Below are 19528 nucleotides of genomic sequence, written 5' to 3'. Positions count from 1 at the left end.
TCATAGTGTTGACTATGTTGAGGTAACACAATCATCAATTTACTTAAATTAAGTTGACTTAAATTACATGGTCCCGGTGGTGCATTTTTGATCAGGACAAGTTAGTAAACTGCTGGTTTTACAATATTCAACATTTGCTTTTTTTGTTGTAAAGTTTTAATAGCATTACAATGGTAATTATACCAGTGCAATGTGGTCTTCATGAAGTGTTTTCCAGTACACACACAGCATGCTTTAAAATGCCATAAAATACCTGCACAGGTCACAAGAACAATTCAGAAATACAAAAACAGAAATGCCCATATTTACATGGTAACTTGATGATATTATGAGTGTACAGAAACAAACAAATACATATATACTGGTAGTTAAATCATAAATTAATCAAAAGTGGCAGTCAAACTTCAATGTGTTGTCAAGTTCATCTTACAAACCTGTCCACACAATCAGTAAATGTTACTTGAACTGTTTCAATGTTTGCATAGCAATTGTCTTGTCAAATATTTTCCCATTTATGTATTTGCATAAAAAGGTGTTCAAACTGTTCGTGGGAGGAGGGGGGGTCATTCTTCTGAGAAAACTGGGAATGTCAAACTGTTTTCCAAAATGACCCACAGGCATCATTTTTGAGACTGATCCAAATGAACTGTCAGGAATCTGTGTAGTAGTGGATAAACACATTTTCAACCAAACCTCTGTTAGGCCTGTTAAGCTCATTTGATACAGGGAACTTTATGAATATTGTTCATGATGAATCATAATCTACATTAATGCCTTAGATTCTGGTGTAGTAAGCAAACTTGTTAAATTTGCAGATGACACAAAAATAGGAGGAGTGGTAAACACTGTTGCAGCAGCAAAGGTCATTCAAAATAACTGGGCAGACACATGGCAAATGACATTTAACAGAGAAAAGTGTAAGGTACTATACTTAGGCAATACAAATGTGCATTATAAATACCATCTGGGAGATACTGAAATTTAAGAAGGAATCTATGAAAAATATCTAGGCGTTTATGTTGATTCAGAAATGTCTTCAGATGTTTCAAATCGAGAGAAGTAATGTTAAAACTGTACAATGCATTAGTAAGACCTCATCTAGAATATTGTGTTCAGTTCTGGTCACCTCGCTACAAAAAGGATATAGTTGCTCTAAGAAAGAATGCCAAGAAGAGTGACCAAATTATTCTGGGTTTAAAAGGCATGTCATGTGCAGACATGCTAAAATAATTTAATATAGAAGACTATGCAGCAATCTGATTCAAGCTTTCAAAATTCTAAAAGGGATCGCAAATAGAGATTAGAAAACAGGAGGCACTTTTTTTTTTTTTTTTTAAAAACACAGAATTGCTGGAGTCTGGAACCAACTCCCCAGTAATGTTGTTGAAGCTGACACCCTGGGATCATTCAAGAAGCTGCTTGATGAGATTCTGGGATCAATAAGCTACTAACAACCAAGATGGGCCGAACGGCCTCCTCTCGTTTGTAAACGTTATGTTCTTAAGTGTGTGTTAAATATTGCAGGTAGACATTTTGACAATTCTTTAAAAAAAAAAGCAAGTATGGTCAGCGCCTCACAATGGGACAACAATACACAGTATGATTAAGAAACTAAATTACTGGATGTACCAGCTTATGTCGCCATTTATAAGATTAAAAACCAGCTCCTGATATCTTGGTGCAGGTGGGTGGGATTCATACCTGGGTATATTTATCTGGGTCATCAATGTACCCCATGATGATGCCGAGGCTTTTGACCACAGCTTCTCGGACCATGTCTGCCTTGTCTTCCGTCAGCATCTGCTGCAGCATTGACAGCACCAGCGAGCTGCGAATCTCTTTCTGAAAAGGACAAGCAGCAATATAGGTTTTCAACAGCATCGCATGAACACCTATAAATATCATAGTACTGCTTGATAATGTCTGCTCAGGATACTGCACTATATCCATTAGGTTGCTCCATCAATCCCCAGATTCTAATTCATGGATAATTGCAGATAATAAAGTGAGACCGGAGGGATATGCATTGCAAATGGGAATAATAAAAGCAGTTTTATTAATGGATTATTTATATATAAACACACACATATAAGACCAAAAACAGGTGCTCTACAATCTTGTAATGCAATTATGGGGAGACTCTGCAAAGGAATCAAGCTTTCTTACAGGCAAATAAGGCGCAAGAGCTCCGCAAGACTCTGCCACCAGCAGTCTTCTCTCCGGGTACTTGTGGGTGATCTGAAGGGAAGTTAAAAAGGAAATACCAGTGCTCAAGTTCAATGGACACGAATAACAAAAAACACCACAATGAAACAGCACCAAGCTCCTGATAGCTTTTGCAAATGGATGCCTGCTCCTTGCTTGGCATGGCAAATTACGGCAACAAAAAGCTCTCAATATAAAAGTTTAATACTCCCAGCCTCTCTAAGATCTGGTCCGCAATGACATTTTAATTAAACGATACAGAAACCAAATAAAGGTGTTCTATTCTGATAGAGAATCTCAATTTTAAAATGTACTGAATCCCCCCTTGTCAGACAGAGACATCACATTTGTTTGTAATCTCAGTAAGGGGAAGTCCAATGAAATACCACACTTCCAATTAAACACCATAAACATTGACTGACTTTTTCAAAACCAGTTACTCTTGTATTGGAACAATTATTATTTGAAATGTCAAAATTAATCTGTGATGTGAGATAGTCCAGCTGCTTCAAGGGAAGGAGTGCATCATGAACACACTGCATGTTAAAAATGTGAACTATACAGGTGAACAAATTAGGTAAGACTTAGTGGATTCTTTTTCTTACCTCTATTTTATGTACTTCACTGTTCTATACATTTTTTTTTTTTTTTTTTTTTTTATAAAAAACACTCCAGAATGAATCTACTGGATACAATGAATTCCTCTCTGCTGACACGACTAGGATGAAGATTATCTCTCATATTTTAAACCAGAAGTCTGTGCTTACTTGTTCCCAGCATTGCGGTAGAAGCTCAGCTTCGACACGCGTTGCTCCAACATGACGTGCAAATGCCACACATCCCGTCAAGATCATCTGTCTGAAAAAAAAGCGGCAACCAAAACGAGTTAACAACAACTCTGAGGAATGGAGGCCTAGGTAGCATTTTGGGTAATGGTTTACGGATTTAGATTTCTGGTTGAAATCTCATACCAACTCACCGCATTTCTTTAACCACTTAAAAAAAAAAAAAATTATAAAAAAAAATTAAAAAATTGAATAAAGTTTAATTCTTTGAACAATGTAGTGCTAACCCACAACCCACTATAACCCACTGTTATAATAGCCTTTTAACCAAAAAGCAAAACCAAACAGTAAAAGTGACTCTGTGCAGTCTGACAATGGGCAGGACGGATGACAGAAACACAGGATAGCCACATTTTCCTTTTGCTTTGTGATAGTTGTTGCAAAGCCAATGCTATCATCATCCGAATTTGAGGTCCTGAATCAGGCTTTTGTTAGTTCATGTGTTGATTATTCTAACTCTGGTTTTCAGATGTCTCCTTAAACAGATTGCTGTTGATACAGAACACGGAAGCGAAAACCATGACCCACACTCAAACTAGTTATCACTTTACTCCAATTCTTAAGTGCCTAAACTGGCTATCACATTAAGTTTTGCATCTGGTTTATAAGGTAACTTCAAACTTCCTATCTCCCTGGAATTGTGGGCTACTGATGTATTGCCTGAGAACTTCTACTGATATGAGATTAACAGTTCCCTTTTTTGGTAAATGAGTGTCCCAAGATTAAACAGTGTATTGTGAAACCAGGACTGGCAGCCTTGCGGTCTGAGGCAAAAATCCCCTTACCTCTGCTCATCATCCGGCCTCTTGATCAGATTGAAGAGAATATGCAGAAGCTGATCTCTCTCCTTGGGCTCAGGGTGAAGGCAGGCCGTACATAAAATCAGTGGGATCAACTCCTACAAGGGGAAGATAGCGTTTAATGTACAATGCATTGGGAGGAGATAATATTCTGCTTACTTGTAAGAAAAAAAAGAAAAAACACTACAACTATACCTGAGGGAACGGAGCTTTCCGTCAAAACATTCAGTTAAGAACACGGTGAAGCAGCAGTAGGAGCTGAAAGGTAGCAGCTCTGGGTCAATCTGCAGCTACCCTGCCCTGTCACTGCTAGTTGTGAATATGGTCATCTATAATTGTCTGTTGTGACTTAGTAAAGATATTATTTTGTTTCAGGCAAACCTCTACCTTCTTACAGCTAAATAAATAATTCACTATACAGGTCTTTCAGTTTTGAAATAACTTTTTGCTAAGTAAAAAAAGTTGATATCTGGTTCGAAAGCCAACTGTGCATGCCTTACTTTCAGGTAATCATACACTTCCTAGGTTATTTATAAGGAGAAACTGCTGAGGTGACCAAAATGATCTGGGAAGTGCAACTTTAACAAATTGAAAGAAACACCAGTCTTGCAGAGTATTTGCTTTAATTTAGTATGGCAGTACCAGATCATTTTATTTTTGAAAAATACATGTTACAAGATGTGCCATTTTCAAAACTGCACGTGCAAGTTGCACAGGAGAAAATAAGTGAACGCCAGGTAAAATCCTGTATTTCCTTAGCTAGCACCACTTCAGAGTAATAAAACAATTGCATACATTTCATATTTAATGTAAAACTCATTTTGAGAAACATATCATTATTTATGAAATGTCCGTCTTCAAATTATTTCCAAATATTGATCCCTATTCAGAAAGACTTAACTTTGTTTGACATTCATGGGATTATGGAAGGCTGCTGTTTAAAAAAACAGCAGTGTCATGAATATCAAACTGTATTTTATTATTTGTGAATAGGATGCATACTATTTTAAAATATAAAAATACCTGTTTGTATGAAGCGTGCTGCCTTCAAACCGATTATACATAAGGAAAGATCTGAATAACTATCGTATAGTGTTGTGCCTAAAAAGGATCAGTGGCAAGTATGATCCCAAGATGCCTCTGGGACCTTGCAGTTAGGCATGTTTAGGCCATTATAAAGTTGCTATAGAAACAGTTTTTTGTTTTGTTTGGTGGTTCTAATTAAACATGGGAAATATTAAATATTGTTTTTTTTCTTTCTACCACAAAAACCTTATTTCATTCTCCATACCCCTTAAGACACTAAAAGAGATTGTGCTCTCTGGGCCTCCTAGAATCTACATCTTAAAACACACCTGTATTGTAAACATTTCAATGGATATAAAGGTGTGTAAAGTTATCAGTGCATGTTTGTTTCCTTAATTCCCTATGTTTTGCCATCATTGTGCTTGTCCTAGGGTTACTGGCACACACATAGTGAATGATTAACTTTCTTTAGAAGCCTACTGTACTTCATTATATTAGACACTTTAGAAATTATACTGTTTTTTGTTGTTGTACTAGAACAATACAAGGTTCTAACATCCAGAATTGTGTACACTGAATTGGGCAAATAAATCTCCTTAAAAATGCATAAGTGTCCCATGAGTTAATTATCCAAAAATCAAAGCAATAACTGACAGATGAATTGACAAGTTTGATAATCGTGTCATGCAGCTCTTACTGAATTGTCTGACAGTTTTCAACTTCACACATAGTCTCCAGTAAATAAGCATACCTGTATTTATCATCCTCTCTTTCTAAACCTGGAATATTTATAATCATCAGAATTACAGTAAGTGTTTGCACTGGGTGCATACACTTTGTTTTACTGCACGTTTAACAAAAAAAAAAAAAAAAAAAAAAATCAGCGAATACCAATGTGTTGTTTTCAATACAGCCAGACATTAACGTTTAGACCTCAGGTTCACCATGTGAACCACCACACAGTGTTCTAAGAAGCTAAAAGGAAGAGTTGGTCTGTCTGCTTCTCCTAACTGAAAGTATAGTCTGAGAATGTGGTTTAATGGCAGTGTGATTCGAGAAGTGATCAGCAGATAGATGAAATATGTAAAAGTCAACAAGGCAACAGTGAGGAAGTCAGTGTGATCAGCAAGGTTTTCTGTAACCAGGTATATCACTTTAAAGCAAGTATTATGTAACCCTCCTTTTAATGTACTGCTAGCCAAAACATGTGTCTGCTTCGCTTTCTAATCAAAGATGCAGGAAACCCTGGCCAGTGTGGATTTAATAAATTCTGCCCCAAAATATACAACAGACACAGAACATCTCTGTGGTACACAAGCCAGACAATTGCACAGTATATATCTGATATGCCTCCTCTTGTGACAGATACGGTATTGACTTGAAATAAAAGTGTGAACACCTGCCCAATTTGAAAACACCTGCCTTAGTTGAGTGAAGTGAAAGATTAATTGATACATTTCAATTGTACAATCTCCTTTTAAGCTGGAAACATTAATCTCTCAGACGTGTCAATTGCCCCTTTTAAGTCGGTCATTTTGAGCTGTCAACAGCTATCAATGTTTAATGTCCCCTAACCGCAGTGCAAGACGTGAAAAACGTCCTCACAAATACAATCTGAAGTCTTCAACCACTCAGCAGTTTTGTAAAAGTGGGAGAGTTAAAGCGATACAATCACAGGAAACTGCTGGCCTTCAAATAAAATGTAACTTAACAAGGATTAGCTACTGTAAGCGATCAAGATACGATCAGAAGCAAGCCAGTCAAAGCACTAAAATAAGCATTTGTCCTACTGGCAAATGTTCAGCCTTTATTGCGATTTGATACAATATCAAATTCAAAACATTGTTTAACCCTTTCAGATTTCTTATCATACACTGCCCTCTGGCCGAGCAAATAATATGTCTGTCTGGTGAAAGAGCGCTTTTAAGAAACATATAGGTGACTTGCATGTCTGCCCGACCAAAAAAAACATCTCGCAGGTTTACAAAAAAAGAAAGCAAACAGTCAAGTTAGAAAGCAACGAGAGCCAAGTTACCACAACAGGCTCAGCGTTAGGAGGGTATAAATACCATTTTGAGCTCCACTGTTCAGGGAAATTATAATTGGAGTTGTGCAATTCGGAATTTACTGCAATTGCACTGTCATTTGAATTGTCGCTGAACCTGTAATTGTACCATATAACTGACTGATTACGGTTCAATTACTCTTGTATTTTCAATCACATTTGGGTACCCCATTTGCATCAAAAGTTCTAAAAACATTTTTTTGGTATTTGTACTTGTGATTATTGCTTGGTCATTTAGAACAACAAGTTAATATGTGCAGTTGTTTATGTAGCAAAGAATTATGCTGCAATTCTAATTCTAATTGACTCCAGGTCTCGCTAATATATTCAACACCCCTTCTTAAATACAGTGTATATAATATTTGTATAATTCTCTATAGAGCACAACACAACTTGTGATACCCTAATGCACCTTATTGTATAATACAAAACACATTCTGTAGTCACACAGGGTTAAAAAGAGGTTACCATCGGCCACCAGGGTGTACTCGGCAACATTGTACAGCTCAACAAAGCAGCAGCTAGATATTTCTATCACTGGCTGTTAGCCATTACATGGATGTACATCAGTAGTTTCTTTTCACTCGATATGGGATAAAGGTGACTTTAGCAGACGTTTAAGAAGGTGAGGGTTAACAGAATAAAGCTATTTCAATCCAGAAATTCAAGCTTGAAATGTTTGCCTTGCCAAAGCATTTCCCAAAGTGAACAGTGCATTACATTAAACGGTTACCAATCTCTCCACTCGACTGATTTTATGAGACAGGCCTTGCAGTGTTTGGAAGAGGAGAAATGAGGAAGTGCTTCCACTCCTGGTTGTTTTTTCTCCCCCCCCCCCCAATTCCTGGAGGGATACCAAGCCCTCTTAAACTGTCACTTCTAATGCATAACCGAGTCATGCAAATATAGTACGTTGGTTAAACCTTCAATGATATTGTTTTGTTAGCCAAAAAAAAACAAAACAAAGGAACACAGTAAGACTAGGCTTGTTTATCCTTTTTTACACTGAAATCTTGATGTATAACTTTGTAAGTAAAGAAAGAGGAGCCTGTTTTTTCCTTTTATTTTTGGTTGGGGTTTGAGAATAGCAGATATTTAAATATGTATATTCTATGAGATGAAGTTTATGTTTTGTTATCATATTCATATAAGAGAGAGAGAGAGAGAGAGAAGGGTTTGGTGTACTGTAAATAATGTTTACAGTTATTTTTGCATTGGCAGTGAATGGAGTACCACTTGGAGTACCACTGCACTTGTTGGTCAACCACTTTGAAGAGGGGACAGTTAACCATTCAGGGATACCAAAATGTTTAGTAAAGAAGGGTTCTGTGTCGAAAACGGATCACATCTGTTTGTCATTAGAAGAAAATGGATCCAATTTTGTTGTGACGTGCTTATTGAAATCACTGACATTGAAAATAGGTTGATTCAGGGGTATTTACTAAGCAAGGGAACCGAGATGTAGTAAAACAGTCAAAAAGTGTCCCACCCCCAAGCACCTTAAACCAGCAGGGGTAGTTCAACACGGAGTCACTGAACTGCCCATTCAAAAACAGCCTAATAATAATAATAATCATAATAATATTTTTTCTTCGTTTTACTCGGATACATTTGCATCCAACAGACTTAGCATGACGTCTCACTGATTCAGCACTCTCTCAAATAACCTGCACGGGGGAGTATTGCTTCAGAGTGAACTACTGCCAAAAATCAGGCAAGTCAACATAACCATCAAGCAATCTTTTTCCATTCGGTAAAAAACAAGACGTCAAACTTTTTTGACAGAGCACTTCTGTGAAGACTATGCTCTATAGCTCCACCTGGTGTTACCAATCAGCATAGTAAATGTTATTTCCAAAACATTTCACAAATTTGTTAAGTCTGCATATTGAAAATATAATTAACCGTTAAAGAAATTAATTACAAAAAAACATCACCAAAAAACATTGCTAAGGAAAACAGCACTTTCCTAACCAACAGCTTTGGTAAATATCAAATACAACAGTATGTTTTAATAAAGGAGTTTAAATATTAGACTGCTAAGAGTACTTATTTTGATAAAAGCCAAGCAAAAATGTTTTCCCCCTATACTGTACCTTTTTAGGCAAAATTAAAACATTAACCCATTAAACATTCACTAAAGCATGTTGTCTGGATGGCAATGTGAAAAACTAATTAAAATGGGTTTATGGAAAAGCACACTGTCGGGCAACAAATACTGTAGGCCTCTTGATTATTAACAGAAACTGATTTATTTTATTTTATTTACTTTTTAAAGGCTGCTATTCACATAACAACATCCCTATTTATATTTACTCCTAAGGGTAATTACAAGAAGGAACAGTTGTTTTTTCATGTTAGTTTTATTCCATTACAAAAAAGTTTTTTGGGGCATTTCTGAAAACAGTTCTGAATTGTGCAATGTTAGAGTTTGGTGTATATTTATGGTCTGTTATGCACAAGCATTATTATAGGTTTTGCTGGAAATAAGATTTTTAAACATATACATATACCATTAGTTACAACCAATGTTAACCCTAAGGTATCCTTATAACTATATCATGAGATAACTCAGATATGTAGATGTGTGTTTCAGTGCATAATATGGGCAGCATAAAGACATGCAGCTTGATGTTTTTGGAACATGAAACTGGCCTACAGTATATAAAGCAGTAAAATCAAAGCAAAGCAGTTAAGCGATTAGAAAAACAGTGACAGCATGCAGTTCCATTTAACTCACCTGACAAAGATGCACAACCATTCTCTGGGAGCAGAGACGCATGCAGAAAAGTAAGAAGATGATTGAAAGTAACAGACTGTCACAAAGTGAAAAATGAACATAGATGAAACCAGCGGTCCAGATAAGCTGCGTACCTGCCGTTTTTACGCATTCAAAAATCTCAAATATTTAAATTTAATGCGTAAAAATATGCATCGCAATTTAGCTGCACAGCTTGTCAGCCTTCCATCCTGCCTTCCCTAAAACTTACAACTACATCTCCCAGAATACAAGGTCTTCAGTTACTAGGAAACTGTAGACAAGAAAAACCAACCCAACCAGCATTATCCAATATCTGGCTAGCCCCATTGTCTTTGTAGCCAATCACAGTAAGAACCCCAGTCCAGCTACAAATCCAACTGCAACCATCGTCAGAGGCAACCGTTAAAAAAAAAGGTGCCTATAATATTAAATGAACTGTTTTATAACGTATTAATGCATTTCCTTATTTTCTTCATATGTATGGCTTTATAATGAAGTTTTAATATGTTCACTGAGTTTAAGAATTGAATGCTAAAATAGAAGTAATGTAATTTTGCAGTCAGTGTGAGCGATACCTCGAAAAACATGCGCTGAGCCTATAAAGAACCTCATAGAACACATGCGTGGTTGTACAGTAATTCAAAGTAACATTGCAGTTAAAATAGAGGCTTTTTTAATGCCTACCCCATTACCATTAAAGACTGTACAGTATTTATTGAGAGTAGTCATGACTTGAAGGTAATGTTGCATTTTCCCCCGTGAAATTACATTTTATTCTCTCAGTGTTAAAATTAGAGGGTAAGTTACTCCCAGACCCAAAACCTTATCTGGAGCGCTGGATGAAACACTAAAAAACAAACAAAAAAATTTAACAAAACCAGAAATCTCAGAATGAAACAGTGACTCGTACCTCCCGTTTCGCTAGAAGCACGTTGGGCACGATGTGTGGTAAGCAGCGCCCCAGCATCAGCGTGACGCTCTCTTCACTGTCTGCAATACGGGACACCTGTGTGGGGCAAAACACAGCCTGGTCTGTACTAGCAAACTAGTGACACGGTGGACTTATCAAAGCCTTTTGCTGGCTTCATATACATAGCTTGTAATGACGAAGACATTGTTGGCTACCTCTCATTAGCAAAACATTCTCACAAGCTTCTTATGATTTATTAATTATATATTTGGTTTCCAGACTTTGTATTCAGTATGATATACAAAGAGCTCATGTATTCCCCATTCACTTCCTGTGTTACAACTAAAAGAAAACCTTATAAGAGTTAACCATGCTTTTCTCTTGTGTTTAATATGTATTTATTGAGTGTTATTGTGGTTGACCATTACTATGCTTTATCATACATCTCTGGGATTTACCATGCTATCACCAGGCTTCATTGTACTTTGCTGTGTTTTATCCATGGTATAAACACTCAATGGAGGTACACGTCTTGTAGTACTGCTAAAATAAATATTAAAATTAAAACAACAAATGTTTTGACTACAAGTCATTGAAAACATTTCTTATTGAATGCTACATTTCGTCTTTTGGCATTGCTAAAATCGTATACTTCATTTTGGAACAGGCAGACTCTCTCATCTGACCTTGCTGAGTTTACTATAGAAAGCACAGAAGTGGCAGCAAGGACCAGGTGGGATTCTACCAGACAGTGCATGTGTAAGTTAGGTACAATGGACTTCACCCAAGTCATGACAAATTAAAAACATCAACAAAACAAAATCGGACTTGCGAGAATGTGGTTCTGTTCACGAGAAAAGCAACAAATATGTCATTAGTGCCCCAAGGGGGAAGACTATATCCATTTCTTTATATCAGCACCGATAAGCCAAGACCCATAAAATATATGTATAGGTCTCTTTTATTGATCACAAACCTATTACGCTAAAGAGCATAAACAAAAACACACTGGCCAAGCTATGTGGTCCAGTGGATAGGTTCACGTCTGAGCACAATGATATGCTGGGCTGGTTTTTACAAACCCAATGAGTTAAGTCAATTGCAAAAAATGTGAGTGATTGTGAGTGCATTTCGTAATATACATTTGTGAGCTAACTTCAGGGTCTTGCTATTGCTTGTTCTTTTTAGAGGAGTCACCAGAAGCACATTAAAAAGCTAGACTACGGACTGTAGAAGGCATGATCTAGACATGGATGGCTCTGTCTAGATTCCTTGTGCTTGATCTAATCTTTATTACAGGTCAATGGCGAGAGAAAAGGGAATGAAAGAGACAATAAGTTACAACCGGTCGCAGGGACTCGAGAATAGAAATTAAAGAAAAGCAAGTTCAGAACAGAAGGAATAAACCAGTGTGTGGATGAATACTGCTGCTGATGTGCTTTAACCCAATAAGGAACAACCTGTTTATTTGAGATTCTGCTGTTGTTTTATATTCATTGTCAGTAGCCCTCCTTTTTCCGGTACAGGATTTCTAGTATTTGTTTACCTCTGAGCCTAGACGGCTGTCAGCTGACATTTGACAGAAAGACAGCAGCGCTTGATGGAATGCAGGGGACAGCTTTCTGTAAACAATCAAAGAGGGATTGTCAGCTGGGAGCTGTGCCACAGGGCAATGCTTCTTCATCTTCACGCACAACTTACTGTATAACCTGCGTTACAAACAATTATGAAATGTCTGGCAAATGACCGGCCATATTGTATCTCTTTGGTTTGGCACACATGAAGAGCAGTTTGTTCTGATAAGGGGAATGCTTTTTGTTGCAGTTAAGGGAAACACCAGGTGAGAAGGCACTATGCTTATCTGTAGGCCATCTGCATGCACATTATGAGTGTATCGTTTTCCTTCCCCCTCAAACGTAATTCACCTCAAGTGAAACTCAGGATTGAAACCCAGAAACCTAGTTGTGTGTTGCTCTTTTGTCAAAAGGATATTGTTTCTGAACCCCTTGGTAGTATACCGTATCTATAGGGGGTTTTTAAACGCTCATCCACTAATACACATATTGCTAGCTTGTCACTGAAAATGAGTCTCGGGTGACAAGCCAATTTATCTTGATATTTTGTATTTGTGGATTTTTCAGAGTACTGTTGCATGTTTCTCAGTACAGCATACTAAATGCCAGAGCAACAAGACTGAATCGATTAGAATTAATAATATACTGTGTATACATATAAGAGTAGCAAAGCAGTGTACAGTATATGCTGTACATTCTGATATACATATATTAATCATCACATATTATTCCCTAAACCTGCACAGAAATGAACCTCTAGATTTTAAAGCAAGTTGTTTAACAATATTTTTGCATTACGTTTAGCAGTTATTTCTAGCACAAAAAGAATGCAATTCATGACCATTTAGTAGTTAGGAAACAGCTGCACCAAAAACTAAAAGCAAGCAGCTTTAAATGGCATTCCCCCTTACCTTTCTGCGATGTTTGACACTATTTCGAGTGCTTCTTGTTGCAGTTTTTTTTCACAAGTCTGTGGTAAGGTGCTTTGACTAGAAGTTCAGTGTGGCAAGGTGCTGGGACTAGAAGTTCAGCTCTTTGTTTCTCTACAGTAAATCAGCAATCTCCAGCACCATATAGTGTGCAGATCCATATTACCAGCATACACGGTATAAAATACATTGGAACTAGATGGCGCCGACTCTTGCAGAACTTCAGTATGGAGTTACACAGGCAACAGGAACTGAAGAGCAGCTCCTGAACTCAAGCATCCTAAAATATATAACATTGCAATCTTGGTACTGCTTAAGATCTCATAAAATATACTCCTCTCCCAAGCACTGCTAATATTTCAGCAGAAGGTTCAACTGTTACCAATGACTTGTGTGGAGATTGAATAGCAAAAATTCAATCGGAGCACCTTGGTTGCCCCATTATAATAACACTGTACCTGTACAACATCTCTCAGATGATAAAGTCCTACCTGTTGGGTTGATCAAACTGTACAGATGCTTTGCTCCGGGATATCTGATTTTTTAACTTTGTGTAGTGTGCGGACAGTGTTTCAGCAGTAGGGAGGTCAGAGTGTGTGTTTGCGTTAGTCCCAATGGAATTAGGGATATGATCTTGCTGTGCAGTTCTGCTGACCGCGTCAGGGCCTGTGACGTCCAGATACTGTCTGTTGTCAACGGCGACAGCGAGAGGCACTTGATCCGACGCTGGCTTCCCTGATTCTGATACGAACGGTGGAACAGTGAGGTTCTTTATTTTAAGGGCATCTATTTCACTAAAAAAATAAATAAATACATTTAAAAAGTCAGTTACATTATATGTTTGTATAAACGGTTATAGCCTTTATTAGAAATCACACATTTCTTTTTGTTTCCAGGTTTAACATGTCATTAAAAACCATTTGCTTCCTCCTCAACCCCCAACCCCCAACCCCCAAGGTAAAAAAATAATACCTACCCCTGAAGCTTTTTGATCTGTTCAGCTAAAAGATGCTTTTCACTGTTTAAGAGATTGATCTGGTATTCCAGGTCCTTCACTACGGCACGTTGCTGAAATAAAGACAGAGACCAATTACTTCATAATGTAATATTTATGAAATTACAATACCTTTCGTTGTTATTTTTTGTTAGTTTTTTTTGTTTTTTAAGAGTGGTACTATTTCTCTTTAGAGCTTGTGAAACTCATCCTGACTTCAGTGTGGTGCTTTCTCATAGCTGGTCATTGTTACCTGTGTTTGCTCGGCAGTGCGAAGGGCCTCTTTGGTGGTGGCGATAACCTCAAGCTCCCCAAGCTTCTCCCCGACAGCAGTGTCGACCGCATCCCTGGAGGCGGTCCGGTGGCTCCCGCAGCTCCGGTAAAGCTGGAGCAGGTCTGGAGGCTTTGGAATGTTCAACCCGACATCGTCCCACAGCTCAAAATCCTGTATACACAGGGCCGGGAATACAATGGGAGGTAAAGGATGACAGCAGAGAGATTCCTTGTTTTAACCAGAAAGAACCCATTCACTTGCTCCAATTTGGGGAGTTTAATGAGGAAGGGAAAACATTCAGGAATCCGGTTATTTAATTCTACTCCATACTAACGTGGTTTGGAAGGGATGGTCACTCTGTGCAAAAGCTTTACAAAAATTACAAAATGTATTATTTCAACTCGTATAAAATGAAAGGGAGGTTTTGGAATTATGGTTTTACTCATACATTCTCCTAGCTGCATTAACATTCAGTGCTTTTTACAAGAAGTCTCGTCATTTTACTTTGTTTCCTGTACGTACCAATAATGAGAGGCTCACGACATAATTGAGTCTTAAAATAAATGATACACTGCAGCTTTCCGGCCATGTGAGCTCCCATTTTTAGTGGCACAATCAGAGGTATAGTAGGTCTTTTTTTGTCTTGGCATCGAATGGCTAAATACCGTAGCTTTAGTATGAATTTCACAATTTTAATTGTGTAGTTTAACTTTACATACAAATGGATTTCAATTTTTTTTTTTTTTTTAATAAAACTTTCCCCCAAATAGCCTTTTAAGTTCTAAAGCCAAATGCTCCTTGGATTTGCCTGTTCAAGTACTGTATTCTGCCTGATAAATCCAGGAGTCACACACACAGTATCCCAGTTACCTGATCGTCATTTTCATCTGAAAACGTGATTGCCGAGAGTTTGTAATTATTCTTTAATAAATATTCATTCACAAGAAAGTTCAGTGCTCTTTTTTCAAGAGGTCGGATTGCTTCCTGGAAAAAGAAAGAAAAAAAACACACACACATGAGGGTAATACTCAAAACATTTTATCAGTATAATGGGTATGCTTGTTTGGCACCTCGGCAAATTATTTCCCAGTTATTAATAGTGTGCATATGGCACATGCCTTACTTATCGCATTTCTTCCCAAAAGAGCTTCCTCAGAAATAACAGTTTACAGTCTGATTTGAGACTATTTATTACATTATTATTATTATTATTATTATTATTATTATTTATTATTATTATTGTTATTATGGTAATAATTAAATGTTAACTTGTATAATTGCATAATACAGGAGAGTCTTATAGCTTTAGATAAATATACTATGTTTTTCTCTCAAGAAAAAAAAAAAAAAAAAGATACTGTAGACCTATCTGTCACGCAATCAGCCCAGTTTTAAAGTTCCACTGGAATTAACAGAGAATAAAGTAGTAACTGTATAAAATGATCATTAAAACTACTCGGAACAATAAATCAGCTCCATCCTGCAACTAAGTTGTTGTTGGAATTTGGTGCGATCTGGTATAAACGAACCACTGATTTTATTGCTCTGAGAAATTTTGCATCTGTACCTGCTTCAAAAAAAAAAAAACCTCCCTCTCTCTCTCTCTCTCCCTGTCTAAATTGTAAAAAGATTCTCACCTGAATTTCAGGACTCGATTTATAATTCTTTCGTTCCTGTGAAGGAACTTCACACTCTGCAACAAACAAATAAAACAGAGGTTTGTATACACCCATGCATCTTCCAGCCAGCTCTTGAGCAGAGTTCAAGCAGAAAGACTAAAGAAGTAAAAGTGTAATGTACGCCACCTGCTGCCTGAGTCAAGTTGGCACGAAGGGACTGAATGGTCTCCTTGGCTTTCCGTAGTTCAAACTCCAGGACTGGACAGGGGGTGGTTTAAAACACACACAGGTATCCAACCAAGAAAAGGAAACAAAAAATAAAAAAGAAATAAACAAGAATGGGCATGAAAAAAAAAGATAAAAAAAAAGAAACGGTACAGTTTGTTTGAAATAAAATAATAAAAACTAAATATAAGAGCACATGCAAACTACGAAACTCATGAACGTATGTAGCAGAGGTTACTCAAAAGCAGAATGGTGATAGTATTTCCATACTCAGAAGAGCACTTTAGCTCAGCATTACCATCAATGCTGAGAGTTGTCTGACACAGGACTTTAAAACATACCTAGTCGTCAATTTATTTGAAGGGACAAAAGCTGAAGTAGGCCAGATTGTACCGGTAATTGATACAACTGACAGAAACACAGAATTGCGTAATATGTCGCAAAAAGCCAATTTCATTTAAATAATGAACAAGAACCAAAATTGAGGGAAAAGCCAGGTACTAAAGACTAAGTTGGTCAAGGCATTTTTTTTTTTTTTTTTTTTTTTTTAAATTGGCTATTTACAGCCAATTATTTTTTTTTGTTTTAGGTCAACAGGCATACAAGAATACTGGGTACAACACTCCAAAAGCATAACTGTTAACTTTGATATGAAAGCTATTACACTACTGAATGACATGTGTAAAAAAATAAAATAAAAACACATTTCACCTTACCCATGTCGCTATTAAAAAGGTACATAGCTCAAACAAAACAGTAGCTTTATTTTATTCTTCCCTAACCATTTTTGATGCCATTTCTTTGAGCTTGTTAGGATTGGACTTGGACTTCGTTCAACAACAAACATTGGTTCTTTTGTTGCACAGAAGCATAAACAAACTGGAAAGTAGTGTGCTAACAGAGTTTTCATTTAAATGCTGTAAAGGTACAATTTCCAACCCCCTGTTATCTTTCTGATGCTAGCTGTATAGTAGCCTTTCTTGTGACATTCTGTTGTTGCTCCATTCACAGTTTCTAACTGACTTTACTGTTCAAGAGAGCCCAGGGTGGTGCCTCTGAGGAATGTTATAACTAAGTAAAGGATGTTTGAAGGTGGGGATATCAACGATCCGGACAAAAGAGGACAGTGGAGACTCAATATTGCACATTTGAGGTCATGAATGGGATGTACTGGGGCATGCTCACGCTGATTAGCTGAAACCTTCTCACTGCTATAATATAATAAATCTGTAGAGTTCAATGTTAAGATTTAAATGGAGGGGAGGGGCTTACAGTGGGTTTGCATACAGTTTGTAAAACACAATGAGGTGAATCCTATTTAATATACTTCTGAAATGGGCAAATACTGTTTATGCTGATCAGGTACATCTGTCAGAGATAAGAGGTTTAAATTTGATGGACTACATGGCTGGAAACAGCAATATCTGTGTCCATCAATAAGTCAGATGTGATTACCTTGCATCTGTGATCAAAAGGTAACTTTCTGGGAAATCTTGCGTGACTTTTTCCTAAAGGTCATAGCGAAACTACTTTTAAGTCATTATGACACATCTTTTTAAACATAGCGGTAGATGTACTAAAGTGTTGCATCTGTCAAAATCAGGGGTGTGCACAAAGGGGGGACAAGCAGGGGCAATGGCCTGTAATCATCTCCAAAATATTGATTTCCTGCACTTTCTGTCACCGACACTCACAAACTTAATGTATTTCCTCATAAAGTGCAGTTAAGGACGCTCGTGTACTCGGTTTGCACACGTTCATATACTATGTTTTTAAAGTAGGCAAGGCCAATTGGAGGTACTGTACACTTTCTACATGACCGCGGACACTTTTGGTTTTGTCCCGGGCCATTTCTAAATCCTGCACACACCTACTTCCATGCACTATTTTGAAAAAAGTTCAATGAACTGTCTCAATAGGAATGTCCGAGGACACCAGGTATGGCAGCAATGGTGGAACCAAGTAGATAACATTGTGCAGAACATCCTGGAATCGTCTATCCTATTTCAACCACAAGTACTTTAGACATGTTAATTAATTTCATTTAATGGTCCACATATTCTTTTCTGCATTGCATCGAACTAATGCAGAGGAAGGCTGAATTAAGACTTAAGAGATCCTGAGTGCTCTTCAAAAAGCATGAAAAGTACAGAATACTTTGCATATATCTGTGCATTGAATGATCTGCAGCAATGGTGCTTTTAAGGTTGTCTGAGATAATAGATGGAAATAATAAATCCTCATGCTGTTTAGGCTATTAACTAAAACATGTATACAATAGGCAATCATACTGTGCAAGCAGTAGCAGCCATTTAAAATTTGGTCTATGTCTTAAAATGTAAATTAAAAAAAAAGATTAACTTTCAATTCCTATATATTTTGTATTGATACTGATCTATAGTATCACACTGCAGATCCAAAATGCACAAAATGAAAAACAAAACAAATGAAACCAAATTTAAAAACAAACAAACACAAACAAAAACAGTTACTGATGGCAAATGGATTGCTAGCTAACATATGGGGTGTTGTCCAGTACTGGAAAGAGAAAAAAGGTATCAGAAAGCCAGGAAAACCCATGTCATACGACACAGTAAGGACAGAAACACAGGAGAATGATGTGCAGCATCTCTTTCTTTTTCAAAGGTTGGAGAGGAGGCATGGAAGCACCACACTGCTTTCAGTTACTAACCTGAAACCACAGGCTCTCTCCTCTGCTGCACGGTTTCAATACTAGCTTTCCCAATTCCACTGATTAATACCGATACCATTGAACTGTGCAATTTGTATTACATAGAATTACACTGTCATGGTGAGCTCACCCACTTCCAGTATTTGAAAACACCCCTATACTTACAAGATTCAGGATCACCTTCCATAATTGTCAGCTTAAAATGAGAGATCCAGCAGCTACAATATAATACTTCTTCCTATTAATTAACATGTGAAAGGGCTACAAAAGAGGATTTCTCAGTACCACTGAAACCAACTAAAAAAAGGCAAGCATGAACTCCATTAAAAGAAACGTGTTATAGTACAGTAATGGATTATTCTTAAACACAATAAAATAAAAATCTTTAAAAAAAAAGAACAGTTTTGATTGAACCACTCCTCATGTGACAGGAGTTTCTTGTAAAAATATTATTGGACTACATTTTGTTTTTTTTAAATAAATCTCCCATGAAATACAATTCATTAGAAACCAGGCCAAACAAAACAAATAGCACTACAAATTTATTAGGTTTTAATTTTAAAAAATCATATACTTAAAAAGGCAAAATGCACTGCAGCACTAATGGGG

The 19528-nt window shown here is 37.1% G+C and overlaps 1 protein-coding gene across 8 annotated transcripts in view; it reads right to left on the bottom strand.

Annotated features, from left to right (window-relative positions):
* LOC121312787 (RAB11-binding protein RELCH homolog) overlaps window positions 1-19528 on the bottom strand; it is a 60516-nt gene that overhangs the window by 19030 nt on the left and 21958 nt on the right. For 5 of the 8 annotated variants that reach the window (XR_005949906.1, XR_005949907.1, XM_041244546.1 and 2 more), the window contains exons 3-15: window positions 16189-16260; window positions 16021-16076; window positions 15254-15367; window positions 14363-14554; window positions 14092-14183; window positions 13607-13909; window positions 12159-12234; window positions 10613-10708; window positions 9682-9705; window positions 3836-3948; window positions 2973-3063; window positions 2167-2238; window positions 1702-1842 (exon numbers count right to left, since the gene is read on the bottom strand). Coding sequence is in view for 6 of the 8 variants with exons in the window: in XM_041244546.1 (XP_041100480.1) it covers window positions 1702-1842; window positions 2167-2238; window positions 2973-3063; window positions 3836-3948; window positions 9682-9705; window positions 10613-10708; window positions 12159-12234; window positions 13607-13909; window positions 14092-14183; window positions 14363-14554; window positions 15254-15367; window positions 16021-16076; window positions 16189-16260 (1442 nt within the window). In the remaining 2 variants the exon portion in view is untranslated. The remainder of the gene's footprint in view (window positions 1-1701; window positions 1843-2166; window positions 2239-2972; window positions 3064-3835; window positions 3949-9681; window positions 9706-10612; window positions 10709-12158; window positions 12235-13606; window positions 13910-14091; window positions 14184-14362; window positions 14555-15253; window positions 15368-16020; window positions 16077-16188; window positions 16261-19528) is intronic. The other 3 variants (XM_041244550.1, XM_041244549.1, XM_041244551.1) reach the window with 2 other exon arrangements.

Source organism: Polyodon spathula, chromosome 3 (assembly GCF_017654505.1).
Source record: "Polyodon spathula isolate WHYD16114869_AA chromosome 3, ASM1765450v1, whole genome shotgun sequence".
Lineage (NCBI taxonomy): Eukaryota > Metazoa > Chordata > Actinopteri > Acipenseriformes > Polyodontidae > Polyodon > Polyodon spathula.
This window is presented reverse-complemented; position numbering and strand designations above follow the sequence as displayed.